We start from the raw sequence: 14,790 nt of genomic DNA, 5'->3' as shown, positions 1-14,790 counted from the left end.
GATTTTACTTGTATTGCCACACATGTGCAGTGTAACACGTGTATATTGCTTTAAAACAATCATCTCAGTATATCTTTCCCTTAGGAAAAATGAGGGAAGGGAGAGAAAACAGTAAAAACCTGCGTGTACATTTTTAACTTTCATGTGGGATTGGAATTAAGTAGAACATGCTGGAAGATATTTGGATTCTGCAGTAAATAAAACAAATTTTCTACTTCTAATTGAGCTATTCCTTCTAAATTTCAACATCTTAAACATTGCATCTATTTAAATCCTTTGGAAAATGATGGATTTTGATGCAGCTATTGGTAAAAATAGTATTACTGAAGTTTTGGTTAGTATGTACAACAGACATATATGATTGTTGTAGTCCTGATTATAGGGTAAGATACACCTTAAGTCACTCCTGGCTTCCTCTGAGTGTGTCTCCAGGTGTTGACTTTCTTGTGTCTGGGAATGAATGCTGGGATTCTGCCTTGTTCGGGCCAGTTTTCTCAGTCTGCAACACCCAACGGACCAACTCTTCAGGCCTGACTGGATTTTGACCCTGGCATTCTTCCTCTCAGGAGATAGCATCAGTGCTTAGAACAGCCTCCTGGTGGATTTCTTAAAGTCTAGGCTATTTCTAGAAGGAGGAGAAACAAGAACAAGATTAAGGAAAAAGAATAAGAAGAGGAGTAAAAAAAATAACTTGAGCAGTAAAAGGGATTGTGTGCTTGCTCAAGCAATTAAAGAAGGCTACCAGTTTCTCCTATGCACTACCCCAAATATTATCCCGGTGTAGTTTTTTTTTTTTTTTTTTCCAGCCCTTAACATGTGCCCTTACTGCTCTTTGCCAATTAGCTTTTTAAATGTTTCATGATTTCTTACTCTGTCCAGATCATACTCTTAACAAAAAGCTGTGTAACTCTAAGCCTGGGCTAAGGAAATATTATTCTCACAGCATTTAATAGATTTCTACCAATCTGTAGACCCATTGACCCTTTTTGCTGGCTGGAAGGTAATATTAAAGCATGATATTGCTCTCATCCTTGCTGCCTATTTAGGAATCAAGCAGAAAATTCAGTTACTATTCCAGCTGTCAGATTATGTTCTACATTTGTAATTTGGTATTCCATGACTTGTTCCAGATCAGCATCAAATTTCAGTTTTACTTAGAGCTTATAAATAATCTCAATGCACATGGAAGTAGGTTGACACTTAATAAATGAACTTTCCCAAATTATGAGGTAGATATAGATACTGTGAGCAAAGATACCGTGAGCAAGCTCTGGCCCAGCAGAGTCTTTCAAAGTGTTCACTAAAACTAATGTGTCATGTTATTTGGATGTAATCTGAAGTGCTGAGTGTTTGCGCTGACAGCAATGCATCATCGAAGTTTCTGTTAGATTCATTACCTTCCTTAGGGAAAAGGTAGGCCCCAAGAGGACACTTCTGACCTTAACTTATCAAATTACTTGTTCAAGTCCTTTACAGCTATTCAGAAATGAAAATAACTGGCTCATGGAGCTATATGTGACAATCTACCTGCTGGCTCCACTCCTGTGAGGTTTGTAGGAGCATTACACTGCCTCATGTGCGAGCAGCTTTAAATTAATTAGCTGAGTCCCTAAACCAGGAAGAAAGATTTATTTCTTCTGTGGAAATTACTTTGTGGTATCAGGTTTTGTAGGAGAGGGTGCAATATGTCATGTCATTGGCAGGTTGCTCAGAACATATTTTCTTCTTCTTCAACACAGGTTAAGAACTTGCTGGACATGCACGTCTTGGCCTTCATTCCAACCATCCTGCTTGGAATGCTTGGAGGTCTTCTGGGAGCTCTCTTTGTTTCCCTAAATATAAAAATTAATAAGTTACGTATGCAGTTCTTTAATTCAATTCCAAAATCATCAGTTAGAAAAACAAGCAAGCTGTTGGAAACTGTGCTCATCCTTGTAAGTAAATAATCCTTTTCTCTTGATTATATGATGTTTACAGTGGTTAATGAGGGTAGATCATAAGTTGGTTGGATGCAAAAGTGAATCTGGCCCTCTGGCTCTTGACCTAATGTACAATGGAGTAGAATAAACATACGGATTTCCAGAGGATGTGTAGGTATCTAATGTTGGTAGGTATAAAAGAAAGTTGGTTGTTATTGTTGTGGTGTTATTTTTTTTGTTTTGCTATGTTTTTCTTTAAATACTTGAAGTATTTTACCATCCTGCTCTCCTGCTGCTGCTTTATTCTGATGGTGCTAGCTCAGCTAGGTGACATCTGCCACTCACGCTAGGGTGTTTCTGCACTTATTTGGGATTTATAGAGGGCTGTAACAGTAGGTTTCATCCATTTTTTCCCACTTTCCCTTGCTCATGGCTGGCCTTCTCATTACCCCACAGAGTTAGTTTGCTGCCATGCCCTGCAGCAGAACCAGGTGGACATCCTTCTCCACTCCTCTGTACCTGGAGAACTTTTCAGTTGTCAGCATTGGAAAGAATCAGGAGACCTCAGTCATACGTATTTTTGCCTCAAGACCGCAATGGAGATCTCTGTCTGTTGTAAGAATAGATGCATGAATAATAAATGCCATAGTGACTTTGAAAGATGTGACTAGGTATAGAAAACTTTCTGGACCTAGTTGTGTATCTGGGGTCAGTTAGTTCTGTTCATCACTGATGGAGGCTGGCCTGGAGTCTCAAGTGTTATGATATAAGGCACGATGGTGTCACTTTACCCCTAGGCTTTGCAGTTTCCATTTGGCATTGTATGACTTTATCCTGTGGGGAGTCATCAGAACAAGAAGGATATAGAAACAAGGTTCCCACGTTTTGAATATTTTCATAATTTTAAATTTTATGGTTTGGCTTCAACTTAAGAATATTGTTAAATGTGAAGGAGAAAAGCCTTCAGAACTTTTCTACTGCATGTCCAGTAAAATATGCGCAGTTGGGTTTCTCTGTATGTTTCTCTAGTGAGTACCCCTGCTTGTCATAATTTTTACTTCTCCTTTTTTAAGGAAGTCTTTCTAAGGAGTTCTCAGACCTTTTAAAGTGTTGAGATGACCTTTCTGTGGGAAAATCGGTGCACACTGAAGATCCTTTCTTGTGCCCTCTTTTAGGCACACTTGCTAGCATGTTTTATGTGTGCTACATATTTTTTATTTTTTTTTTTAATGTACTATTGCACTTTCCTCCCTCCTGGAGAGAAGGTTGTTGAATTGTTTATCAGTGAGGTGACCATATAGATGCTCTTCACCCATCAGCCCAGACACGGGCTTCAGAGCATCTACTCTGAGATGACAGAACACAAGCTTTGGGGAAAAGCGGTCAGCCTGGCTTGCATTAGCTACCTGGATAATACTGACAGAAAACAATTAGTATTTTAAATACTAGAAGGGAAACTTTTAGAGCTTAAAGTGTGAATAACCATAGGTTGAGGTCAAGATTCTGCAATCTGTAGCGATTCCTTTTCTCCACAGATTGGTACAGAGATATGTATGTTTCCCATAGGTTGCACTATTTTTCCTTTCTATAAGGTCTGAAAGAGTGCATTTCATTTACTCCTTGAAAACTGTGCATGCTATGGGAGTCCAGTTCCTCCTCCTCCTCGGCCGAGTCCTGCTCATTGCTCAGAGCAGCCTCCTGCTCGTTTGGTTCTCCGTTAGCACAACAGAGATGCAATCGGAGCTTCTTTAGGAGGATCAGGAGAGAAGGAGTGATCTGCCGTGAACACTCCGCACAGGAGCACGTCCATACACCGTTGATGACAACTGGATTTTAGCTCCTCTTAGTGGCAGGATGTCGGCTTTTCAGCTTGGAGCTGTGTTCAGCATCTCGCAGGTGTGAGATACCCTGAGGAAGCTCACGTGAAGCTTTTTGCTTCCATGTTTGAAGGAGTGGATAAAGTAGGTAGGAAAAATGGCATTTCCTTGCTCCAGGGAGCATCTTTTGCCTGCGCAACCTTCTTCTGTTGTGCTGCAGATTTGCTCCCAGGTCTTGAAGAGGAGTTGGGACTTTGTGCTGTTGAGTGCTGCAGTGATACACCCTGAGAAAAATCCCTGAGTGGCAAGTTTTCAGTCCATCAGAATGAGGAGTAAAGTTCCTTGTGTGTCTCCCATTAGTCCTGTGTAAACTGAACGGTTTCCAAAGGACCTCAGTTTGTGAAAGGTCAGGTTTGTAACAATTATTGTTTTAATGATTTGGAGCCAGAGCTCTGCTTTTGACAGCCACTTCCCCTACCATTGGGAAAGGTTTGGCTTTCTCATAATACATTACAAAAGCTTTACGTAAGCTACTTAGAAAAACACACAGTTCCTTGTTACTTTTTGGAACAACAAAAAACAGCAAAAAACCAGCCAAACGAAGAAAAAAACATGCCACAACAGAAGCCAGCATGACCCAGCTTGTTCGAAGATACTGTAGGATTAAATTTGAGATTAGTTAGCAAAGAGTCAAAGATTCAGTGTCAGACACAGAGAAAATGCCTCATAAAAGCTATTTTATACTGCTTAGGAGTGTCACCTTACTGACTCCAAAAGTTCATGGAGTAGTGAGCACCTTGCCAGATCACACCTGAAACTGCAAGAATAGCAGGTGTTTTGTGGGCTATAATTATTACAAAAGCTTTGCAGCTTACATATTTTGCCTTCATCATTTTAAATAAATAAATAAACAAAATAGAGACATACTTTTTTTTCCCCCATTAACTTTGTAGCATGAACTCTTGTTCAGACTTTTTTTCCTTTTTATTAGCTCTAGGGGATCCTGTTCAGGTCACAGTCCTTATTTTATTATAACTTGGAAAAAAAAAAAGCAGGAAAGAAACTGTTTGATCTGAGAAAGAACTGTACAGTTTTTTTTTTTTTTTTCTTTCTCATAAACTCATATAATCAGACAACTGAAAGAAACTATGTCACAGCGACTTTAACCCAAAATAATCTTGTATAAACCAGTCTTCATTTAAACTTGGAAAGAACCCATCATGGTATCTTCCACACCCACAACATAACCCGGAGTACCATTCCTTTGACTGGAATTGAATATCTAATCTTCAGCCCATAGATTAAGCAAAGCCGTCTTCCTAAGTGCCCTTCTGCCCCTTGGCCTGCATTTGCTTCTCTTCAATTCATCACCTTGCTCTCTGTGAGGAAATCACACTGTAGATAATGTTTTGCCAAGAATCTGGCAGAGCTATCTTCCTTTTTCTTTACCTTTTTTTTTTTTTTTTTTTATCTCGTTGACTAATGCTTCTGTTCCAAAAGCTTAGTGTTTCCATGGGTAGGGTGAACAATTTAAGGATATATGCATATATACACATATATTAAGCTGTCAAAACTTTAAAAGGTTAAGTGAAAGGATATATTTTTTTCTGTTTAACTGTGAAGATAGGCTACTGCTTTAAATCTCTAGCCACTGGCTCTGTTCTAGCTGTCCTAGCTGCTGTTGGACTTTGTGGCTTTGGCAAAAACTTGACCTGGGTTTGAACTATCCCAGAGTTAAGTTTTCAGAAAGAAAACTTGACCTAAGCTTTGTGAAGACTGAACCTCTCCCATTTTTACCTGTCTCTTTTAGAAGTCCTCTGCCCATAAGTTTATAATCTTGGAGATACAGGGAAACAAATGCTTGAGATACGATTGTCAAACAAATTAGTCACAATTGCAAGCAGTTGACTCTCAGCTTGAGGGCTTCTATAAATGTGCTACCTGAGCTGTTTTATAACAATCACAGAGTGTATGAAATCTTGTGCTTGGAAAAATTATTATTAATATGATTGTGTGTTCCAGTAGCTTCTCTCTAGATGTCTATTGATTTTTTTTTTCCAAATCTCTTTTTTTGGGATGGAGGGGGTGGTGAGGAGGCTGGGCACATGGTGAGCATCCAGCGTGTTCCAGGTCTTCCAGGGAGACGGCTGTGGCCTTTTAATGGCTACAGAGAGAGACTGCAACTGGAGACCCAAGTTGCAATGGGTCAGTGCATTAAGTTAGATGAATCCGGGCCCTACTGTTTTTGTTTGTTTGTTTGTTTTTTTGTTTAATGGACAAAGGCTGAGTTGGGATATGTGGGAAAGACCCCAAGGACAATTGCCTTCTGGTAACTGCTGGCACTGCTGATTTTAGACACTTTTCTTGCTGTTTTTCTCTGTTTCTATGTCTCATGATAGTTTATTTGCTTATTTGAATGCCTGCAGGTATGTACGACGACTGTTACTGTATATTTACCATATTTCTTTCCCTGCACTCCAGTCATGAATGTGAGAGACAACCAGCTGAGAAACAACTCAGAAATGTAAGTGGGGGGGAGTCACCAGGAGCTCTTACAATTAATTACAATTAGTATGTAAATTAACATGCAATTAAAATTACAATTAATGTGTAAATACAATTAGTTACAATTTCTCTCAGTTGTTACAATTTATACATTAGATGTTACAGATTTGGGATAAAAAAAAACAAAGGCCTATCAGAACTGAATATTTAAAATAAAATAACCTAGAGACAAGAATCACACAATCTATTAATCACTGACATTTAATCACACAAACTTTTCTAGTGAGAAACATTCCTCATCATGTCAAATTAAAGAAAAAAAGAGAAATGAAAAAACAAAAGAGTTCAAAAATGGAAAGAGCCTGAAATGGGACTGTATGCGTCACTCAAGCACATTTTCAATTTAGAATACTAATTTTGCTTTAAAAAGGTATATAGTCCATATATATAGGTATATAAGCCTATAAGCATCAGGCTGTGCTTTGACTGAAAAGCTGGAATGAGGAACACAATTGTTTATTCTCAGCTTCAGTCAGCTACCACTGGCTGAGGAACATGATCAGTCATCTATATGAGAACACCAACAGGTAATGAACACATCAGAGGTGCGTGCCGGTACAGCACAAACTGTAATAAGGGACCTTAAAATTACAAATACTGTCTTAATAAACAGAGAATATGGAGCTGAATTCTTAGGGATTTTATTGGTGACACACTGAAGAGGTCCTTGAATTTGATACAAGTTTTGTAGTCCAGGTATTTTTCTTGAGAAATACCTATGAGGAATCTAGAGGAAGCAGGAACAGAATAGCTTGGATTTTAGATGAAACAATAGTTTGATTTCACAGTCATTGCAAATGGTCACTACCAACTTGTAGTTTAACATGTCCTCCTTCCAAGTGGGCAGCATCCTACATTGCACGATATGAATGGTAAATGCTGAATAACTTGCCATTGGTGGCTGGACTCCAAACAGCTTATTTAAGCACATGGAAAGCAGACATACTTTCCCATTCTTGCCACCAATTCTAGACTATCATTTGACTTGCAATACTTTGTTCAGTATTGTCTGCTACACTAAATATTTACATATTTTTTATAAAAACAAACTTTGTCATCTACTTAGTACCTGGACTTAATGACTATGGCTTTTTGGATAGCTACAGGAAAAACTCTTTTCCTCACCACAACATCCTTTTTGTTTCAAGAACTAAATGCTTCCAAAATGTTATTTTTCAAAACAAAACTGTTTTTGCTCTAAAGAAAAACATCTGAAACCGTGATAAATTCATGGCTTTTTTTTTTTTTTTTTTTTTTTTTTTGTCAGTCTCTGAATTAAAAATAGTCAGGCTGATCCAGCCTAGAGGCTAAACTGTCTTAATGCCAATTTTTCATTTGGTGTGGCTACAAGTTCTAAAGAGTACATCCTGTTGAAGATGGATAGATCTGAAGGGAATTAAACACCAAATTGTCATGGACTTTGCAAGGTCATGCATCTGCTGAAGGTAGTGATAATGTCAACCTGTAATAAGGTACAAGAGTGAACATGGATAAGGAGCTTGTTCATTTTTTTCCTGTTCTTAGAAATTCAGAGAGAGAGTTATGATTGCGATCATGAGATTATAGTTGGGATCATTTAAATTTGGCTCATCTCAGCTTAATGTGAGATTTTTAATCAGTGACCCAGGGACAAGTAAATATCATTAACCTTTGAGTATCCAACAGGTAGGTAATAGGCACCCTCGCTGCTTTAAAATATCCAATAAGAACCATGTAACAAAAAAGATTGTGAGATACTTGTTTTTGTCTTTTGTACAGATCCAACTCTTTCAGTGAAATGTGTATATATATATATTTTTTTTATTCTTTTAAACCATAACATTACAACAGCTGCAGCTCCAGATGGGGCTGTATGTGGCTGTGCCAGTATAACAGTACTTCCTTCTAGCATAGCTTATCTTCATGAATTTATGTTGGACCCGTGCTTGCAATAAGGTTTTGTAACACTTCCAGCAACCCCTGATGTACCTAGGAGAAGGTGGAATAGGAGGTCATGGGGAGGCAAGAGGTGGTAAAGGAGCAATGGGCTCCTTCCCATTCTTCTTAGCAGGTCCTGGTGAAGCACATGCAGTGTAGCAGTGCAGTCCTCCTGTCCACAGCAGAGACAAATCTGTCTTTAGGAGCAAAACAGAAATGTACAGGAAGTGGAAGCAGGGACACATGGCCTGGGAAGAGTACAGAGATGCAGTCTGGTTGTGCAGGGATGGGATCAGGAAAGCCAAGGCACGGTTGGAAATGCACTTGGCAAGGGATGCCACTAACAGGAAGGGATGCTATAGTTACATTGCTCAGAAAAGCCAAGGAGAGTGTACCCCCTCTGATGGATGAGAAGGGTGAACTTGCAACCACAGACATGGAGAAGGCTGAGGTACTCAACAACTTCTTTGCCTCCATCTTCACTGACAGTCAGGCTTCCCGTGTCTTTTGTTTCCCTGAACCCGTAGATGGAGGCTGGGGGAGCAAAGTCCCACCTGCTGTAAGTGAAGAGCAGGTTCGAGACCACCTGATGAAACTAAACAGGTACAAGTCTATGGGGCCTGATGACATGCATCCGAGGGTCCTGAAGGAGTTGGCTGATGCAGTTGCCAAGCCTCTCTCCATATTTGAAAAGTCCTAGCAGTCAGGTGAAGTCCCTGGTGACTGGAAAAAGGGAAACATCACTCCCATTTTCAAAAATGGTAGAAAGGAGAGCCCAGGGAACTAGAGACCCGTGAGCCTCACCTCTGTGCCTGGGAAGATAATGGAAAAGATCCTCCTGGAAGCACATGCAAGACAAAGATGTGATCCGAGACAACCATCATGGCTTCACCAAGGGTAGATGGCTTTCTATGATGGAGTTACTTCATCAGTTGACAAGGGAAGACAGACCAATGTCATCTACCTGAACTTCTGAAAGGCCTTTGACAGGGTCCCACATGACATCCTGGTCTCCAAATTGGAGAGATATGGATATGGTGGGTGAACCATTCAGTGGATAAGGTGTTAGCTTGAAGGTAACACCCAGAGAGTGGTGGTCAATGGCTCTATGTCCAAGTGGAGGCTGGTGATGAGTGGTGTACCTCAGGGGTCTGTCCTGGAACTGGTGCTGTTTAATATCTTCATCAATGACATAGACAGTGGGATCGAGTGCATCCTCAGCAAGTTTGCAGATGACACCAAGCTGAGTGGTGCAGTCGATACAACAGAAGGAACGGATGTCATCCTAAGGGATCTGGACAAGCTTGAGAAGTGGGCCCATGTGAACCTAATGAGGTTCAACAAGTCCAAGTGCAAGGTGCTGCACCTGGGCCGGGGCAATCCCAGACATGAGCACAGACCGGGAGAAGAACTCATTGAGAGCAGCCCTGCAGAGAAGGACTTGGGGATCTGGTAGATGAAAAGCTCAACATGAGCCAGCAGTGCGTGCTTGCAGCCCAGAAGGCCAACTGCGTCCTGGGCTGCATCAACAGAGGAGTGGCCAGCAGGGCAAGGGAGGTGATTGTGCCCCTCTGCTCTGTTCTTGTGAGGCCCCACTTGGTGTGCTGCATCCAGGGCTGGGGCCCCCAGCACAAGAAGGATGTGGGGCTGTTAGAGTGGGTCTGGAGGAGGGCCGCAAAGATGATCAAGGAGCTGGAGCACCTCTCCTACGAAGAAAGGCTGAGAGAACAGGGGATGTTCAGTCTGGAGAAGAGAAGACTCCGGGGTGACCTTGTTGCAACCTTTCAGAACTTGAAGAGGACTTATAAAAACGACAGAGAGCAACTCTTTGCTCAATCAGATAATGACAAGACAAGGGGGAATGGTTTTAAACTAAAAAAGGGAGATTTATATTATAGATTAGAAGGAAATTCTTCACTCAGAGGGTGGTGAGGCACTGGAACAGGTTGCCCAGAGAAGCTGTGGATGCCCCATGCCTGGAAGTGTTCAAGGCCAGGTTGGCTGGGGCTTTGGGCAACCTAATCTAGTGGGAGGTGTCCCTGCCTATGGACAGGGGGTTGGAACTAGATGATATTTGAGGTCCTTTCCAACCCAAGCCATTCTATGATTTACTAAATATACTGATTTCAAGCTGAAAGAGTTAGTGGTACAAAAGCCTGTACGTAAACAAATTCTGCATCTCTGTGCTTATTTCTTCCTGCTCAACCATGTGTTTTAATTGTAAAAACTTTCTTCTGTTGTTTCTCTCTCTGTTATTTTGACATCACTGCAAGTTTCAAATGACCTCTGAGATGTGCTGGTTTTTGTGTGTACTCCTTTACTGGTAGTAAAGACATTGTTTGTATGGAACTTGAGGTTTTGCTAGAAGTGGGTTACACAATCATTTGATTTCTCAAGCAGGATGGAGTAAATAAGTTTTTTTTTATTTTTTATTGACCATTATGAATTTGGAATATATTCTCTGAGTGGTTGGATTAATGTAAAAGGCAAATACAAGATTGGGGAAGTATCTTGTGTTCCTCTGGTTGCCAATCTGGGGTCTGGAAGAAATTTTCTTGTACTACATGTTGGCTGCATTTTAAGTTTCCCTTGTAGTTCTGAGCAGGGATCAGGTGGGTCAAATACCACAGATCTCCAGCTCATTGTTCCAGGAACAGAGTTCGTATTGTTACTGTTTGGGTTGTGGTGATGTCCAAAACATGCTGGATACCTCCCAGACTCAGAGAAGGAAGTCATACCTGCTTGGAGGACACAATTACTCAAGATGACCGAGACTGAGAAAGTGTACAGGAATGGAAGTGCTGTACGAAAAGTCTGGTTATAGTCAGCATGATAACCGGCAGTCTGAGTTGCAAGTTTTCCGATGTTGAAATAACTGGTGCCAGTATTTACCAAGGGAGAGTTTTGAGAATGCACTGGACAAACATCTTTTAGGTGTGGTTTGGGTACAGCCTGCAGTGCTGTGGGAGATGGGAACCTCTGAGTCCTTCCTGATCTCTGTGGTGCTCTCCTTTACTAAACTGTCCATCTGCAGATGCATTTGAGAGCTTGGGATGCTGTGCTTACCCACAGAAATGTTCATCAGGAGTGACAGAATTCTGGTCTGTTGATCCTGTTTTACAGTTACAAGATCAAGGCCAGGCTGTGCATTTTAAACCATTCTTTTCCCCCTGTTTTCCCAGTTTTAGGTAGTGCAATGTGGTTCCTGATTTCAGAAATTTTGGTTTTCAGCAGCAGAAGCTTTATGCAGAGGAACATGAACATTAATAAACCAGGTTTATTAATTTCATGGAATAATTAATAAATTGATCTAGTAAACTAGATTTATTAGTGAATAAAACAACTTAACTGGGAGATGAAAGGGAAAGTAGGCTTTCTGTGTAAAATTTATACCTAATAGACACATTCTGTGCAATCATTAAGGTTAGTTATATTCACCCATTTAATAGATTTTTTGTATGTTTTTGATGTTTAAGCAGAAATCTGTTCAAGAGGGAAATTTCAGAATATGGTTGTTCACCAAGCACATCATGGATTGGTCCAGATGGAGTCAGATATTCTAATCGAACCTTCAATCAAGGTAAGGTGAGCTAAGTGATTGATACCAGAGAACAAACGATGTATGTAACTGGATGTGATATCCAAGTATATTTACTTGTAATGTAGGTTTTCTTCAAAAGAATATACTTCTCCCTTTGGAGGGATGTGTCAGAACTAAATCCCATATTTGATCCCAATACACTGGGAAGTTTCTGAATTATTACCTCTGAAAAGGATGAGGAAAGAGCCCTGCTAAAGAAGTACCGTTGCCATTCCCTGGCTTAACTGGTTGCTATTTCTCCTTGTTTAGTTCAATATTAATATCACACAGCAGACTGGAAAGAACAAATTATGTTCCTTGTTTTCCTGAAAATGCCTCAGATAACTTGTCACGTCAACTCAAACTAACTGATTTATATACTTTACTGACTTTTGTCATGCTTAGGCAAATGAGGACTAATTCAGCATGGATTTTTGTAAGGGATCCTTTTATTGTTTTGTATCTCTCCACATCTCTTCCTCTGTGTTGCAGCTGCTGCGCTTCTAGTTGAAAATGGGAAGCAAGGGATCACATATCTTTTTAAACGTGGGACTCATGAGGAATTTGGATACACATCCCTGTGCACTGCTTTGGCATTTTATTTCATCCTCAGCTGCTGGACTGCAGGTTCTGCTGTTGCCAGTGGCCTGGTTATTCCTATGCTGTAAGCTTTGCCCATTTTGGTTTGAGCTGTCTATACAAAAGGCCTGTGTTGAGTAGCAACAACCTGAGTTGTAAGCTGAAAGGTTGGCAATAGCAAAGCTATAATTGCTTGGAGGAGGTTGCATAGGTGGAACAGGATGGTTTGCTTGGAAAGAGAGGCTAAAATTGTGGAAAAGAATGAAGAAAAATCATCTGAGAATAGCAGTAGAAGGATGATAGCCAAAACTGTGTACTTTCCAGTATAGATCATTTGAATCCTTTGGGGACCCAGAGAGAGCCTCGACTGCTGGCTCCATCTCTGTAACTGTAGAAATACCAGTTCAGATCCAGACTTTTCATCTGTTTCTTATGCACATAATAGCCTGAATCTTAATCTTGGACATCAACACCCTAGACTTTGGAGAAAACTGCTGTTAGGTCTTTTGTTGTAGTTTTTAGAAAGCTGTGGTTGTAAGAACTCTGCTCTAATCTGTAATGTTGAGAGATTTGATGTTGGATATCAAGGAGGGTGGGTATCCAGCATGATGCAATTCAAATACCGAAAAAACTCTGAAAAGAAATTTGTGTACAACCTCCTTTCTTTGCCATACCCCTGAGTAGCCCCTCTTTTTCACCTCCTATCCTCTCCAAGCTGAGGTCTAAACCACTTTTTGATATGTAGGGATTGTTGAAGCATGGCATATTTGGCTGTGTAGATACTGATAGTCAAGACTTTCAGCCAGCTCCTGATAAGCTAATTTTTGTAACCATTTTAGAACTGCACCTATCAATAGAATGAATCAACTGTATGAATAAATGGGAGAGAAAAAAAGAAGAGAGAGTAATAGTGCAAGATGATGCTCCCCAAGTCAGATAATATATATCACATATGTGCCTATATTATATATAATAATAATTCACCATTCCTGGAAGGTGAATGCCTGTACAAATCCAGTTCATGGGCTGACACTTGGAAATGTATATTTAATTGCATATGGAATTAAATGCTGTGTCTCACCCCAGCAATTACATGTTCAGCTGTGCTAAATTTTGGTTTTGTTCTTCAATGTAGCACATGGCTAGTTTGAGGACTCCTGGGTTCTCTTCACAGCTTCATTCCTGCTTAGCTTTGGGCAGGTCATTAATATAATATCTATTACTCCATTTCCCCATTTGTTATGTGGTTGTAACATTTTACTTGCCAGGTTTATGGGGCGCAGGTAGACTTAGTTTTAAGAAATTATATAAAGCTGGAGCTCTAGAAGTGTTTCTTCTGTTTGTTTGTTTTGTGCGTACATCTGTAATCCGTATTTTTGACTGTATTCCTGTAAGGTTTATTCTCATTTGCTTTTGAACAACATTAAGCAACACATGCTGATAGTTCTTTTTCTTGAAATTATAGCAAATTTGGCAGTTTCATGCTAGTGATACGAACTAAGTAATCATTCATAATAAGGAAGGAAGCTAGAGTTTTTTTGGGGAAAGGAGTTGTTACAGAAGTTTGTGATTAAATCTGGGACTAGCAAGTTATTGGAAGAACTTCTAGAAAACAGGATCACTGGCAAAAAGAGTGCTCTTTTTTCTTCTTACATACAGGTACACAGGAGCTTTGTATGGCAGAATAATTGGTTTGATTCTTGTTTCCATTTTTGGTGTTCAAACTAATGAATACGGAGCATGGATTGATCCAGGTCTGTTTGCTGCCATTGGAGCTGCCTCCTTTTTCAGTGGAGTGTCAAGACTAACTATCTCACTCACTGTTATAATGGTAAGTATGTTAAGTTTTCAGGTGTTTGTGTGGCCGAGGTTGTGCTGAGCTTTTGCTGCTGCAGCTAAATGAACCATAGATAGTGTCCCACACACATTGGACCACAGAGAAATAAATTCTTGGCCTAGTTATTTCTAGCTTGCCTGGAGAGGTTTCCCTTCCCTTCCCTCCCCTCCCCTCCCCTCCCCTCCCCTCCCCTCCCCTCCCCTCCCCTCCCCTCCCCTCCCCTCCCCTCCCCTTCCCTTCCCTTCCCTTCCCTTCCCTTCCCTTCCCTTCCCTTCCCTTCCCTTCCCTTCCCTTCCCTTCCCTTCCCTTCCCTTCCCTTCCCTTCCCTTCCCTTCCCTTCCCTTCCCCTCCCCTCCCCTCCCCTCCCCTCCCCTCCCCTCCCCTCCCCTCCGTTTTCTTATTTTTCAAACATCTTTTGGTTACAGAAATGATAGTAGCTTCAGCAGTTTACAATCAAGGAAGCGGAATATACCATCTCTGTTTCTTCCAGATTACAAAAAAAATAGTAGGCCACACTGCCTGGCTTGTGAATTGACTTCTGTGAGGGGCTGAGGGTCTTGTGCAGTGTGCCTTTTT

The 14,790-nt window shown here is 40.7% G+C and overlaps 1 protein-coding gene across 2 annotated transcripts in view; it reads left to right on the top strand.

Moving 5' to 3' along the window:
• LOC310894147 (chloride channel protein C-like) overlaps positions 1-14,790 on the top strand; it is an 84,472-nt gene that overhangs the window by 18,571 nt on the left and 51,111 nt on the right. The window contains exons 7-11 of one of the 2 annotated variants that reach the window (XM_083823916.1): positions 1,740-1,934; positions 6,163-6,260; positions 11,698-11,798; positions 12,291-12,462; positions 14,037-14,208. In XM_083823916.1, coding sequence (XP_083680042.1) covers positions 1,740-1,934; positions 6,163-6,260; positions 11,698-11,798; positions 12,291-12,462; positions 14,037-14,208 — 738 coding nt within the window. Of the gene's footprint in view, positions 1-1,739; positions 1,935-6,162; positions 6,261-11,694; positions 11,799-12,290; positions 12,463-14,036; positions 14,209-14,790 lie in introns of both variants that reach the window. The other variant, XM_083823915.1, reaches the window with a different exon arrangement.

The sequence above is a fragment of the Anser anser genome, assembly GCF_964211835.1.
Source record: "Anser anser genome assembly, chromosome: 2".
Taxonomy (NCBI): Eukaryota; Metazoa; Chordata; class Aves; order Anseriformes; family Anatidae; genus Anser; species Anser anser.
This window is presented reverse-complemented; position numbering and strand designations above follow the sequence as displayed.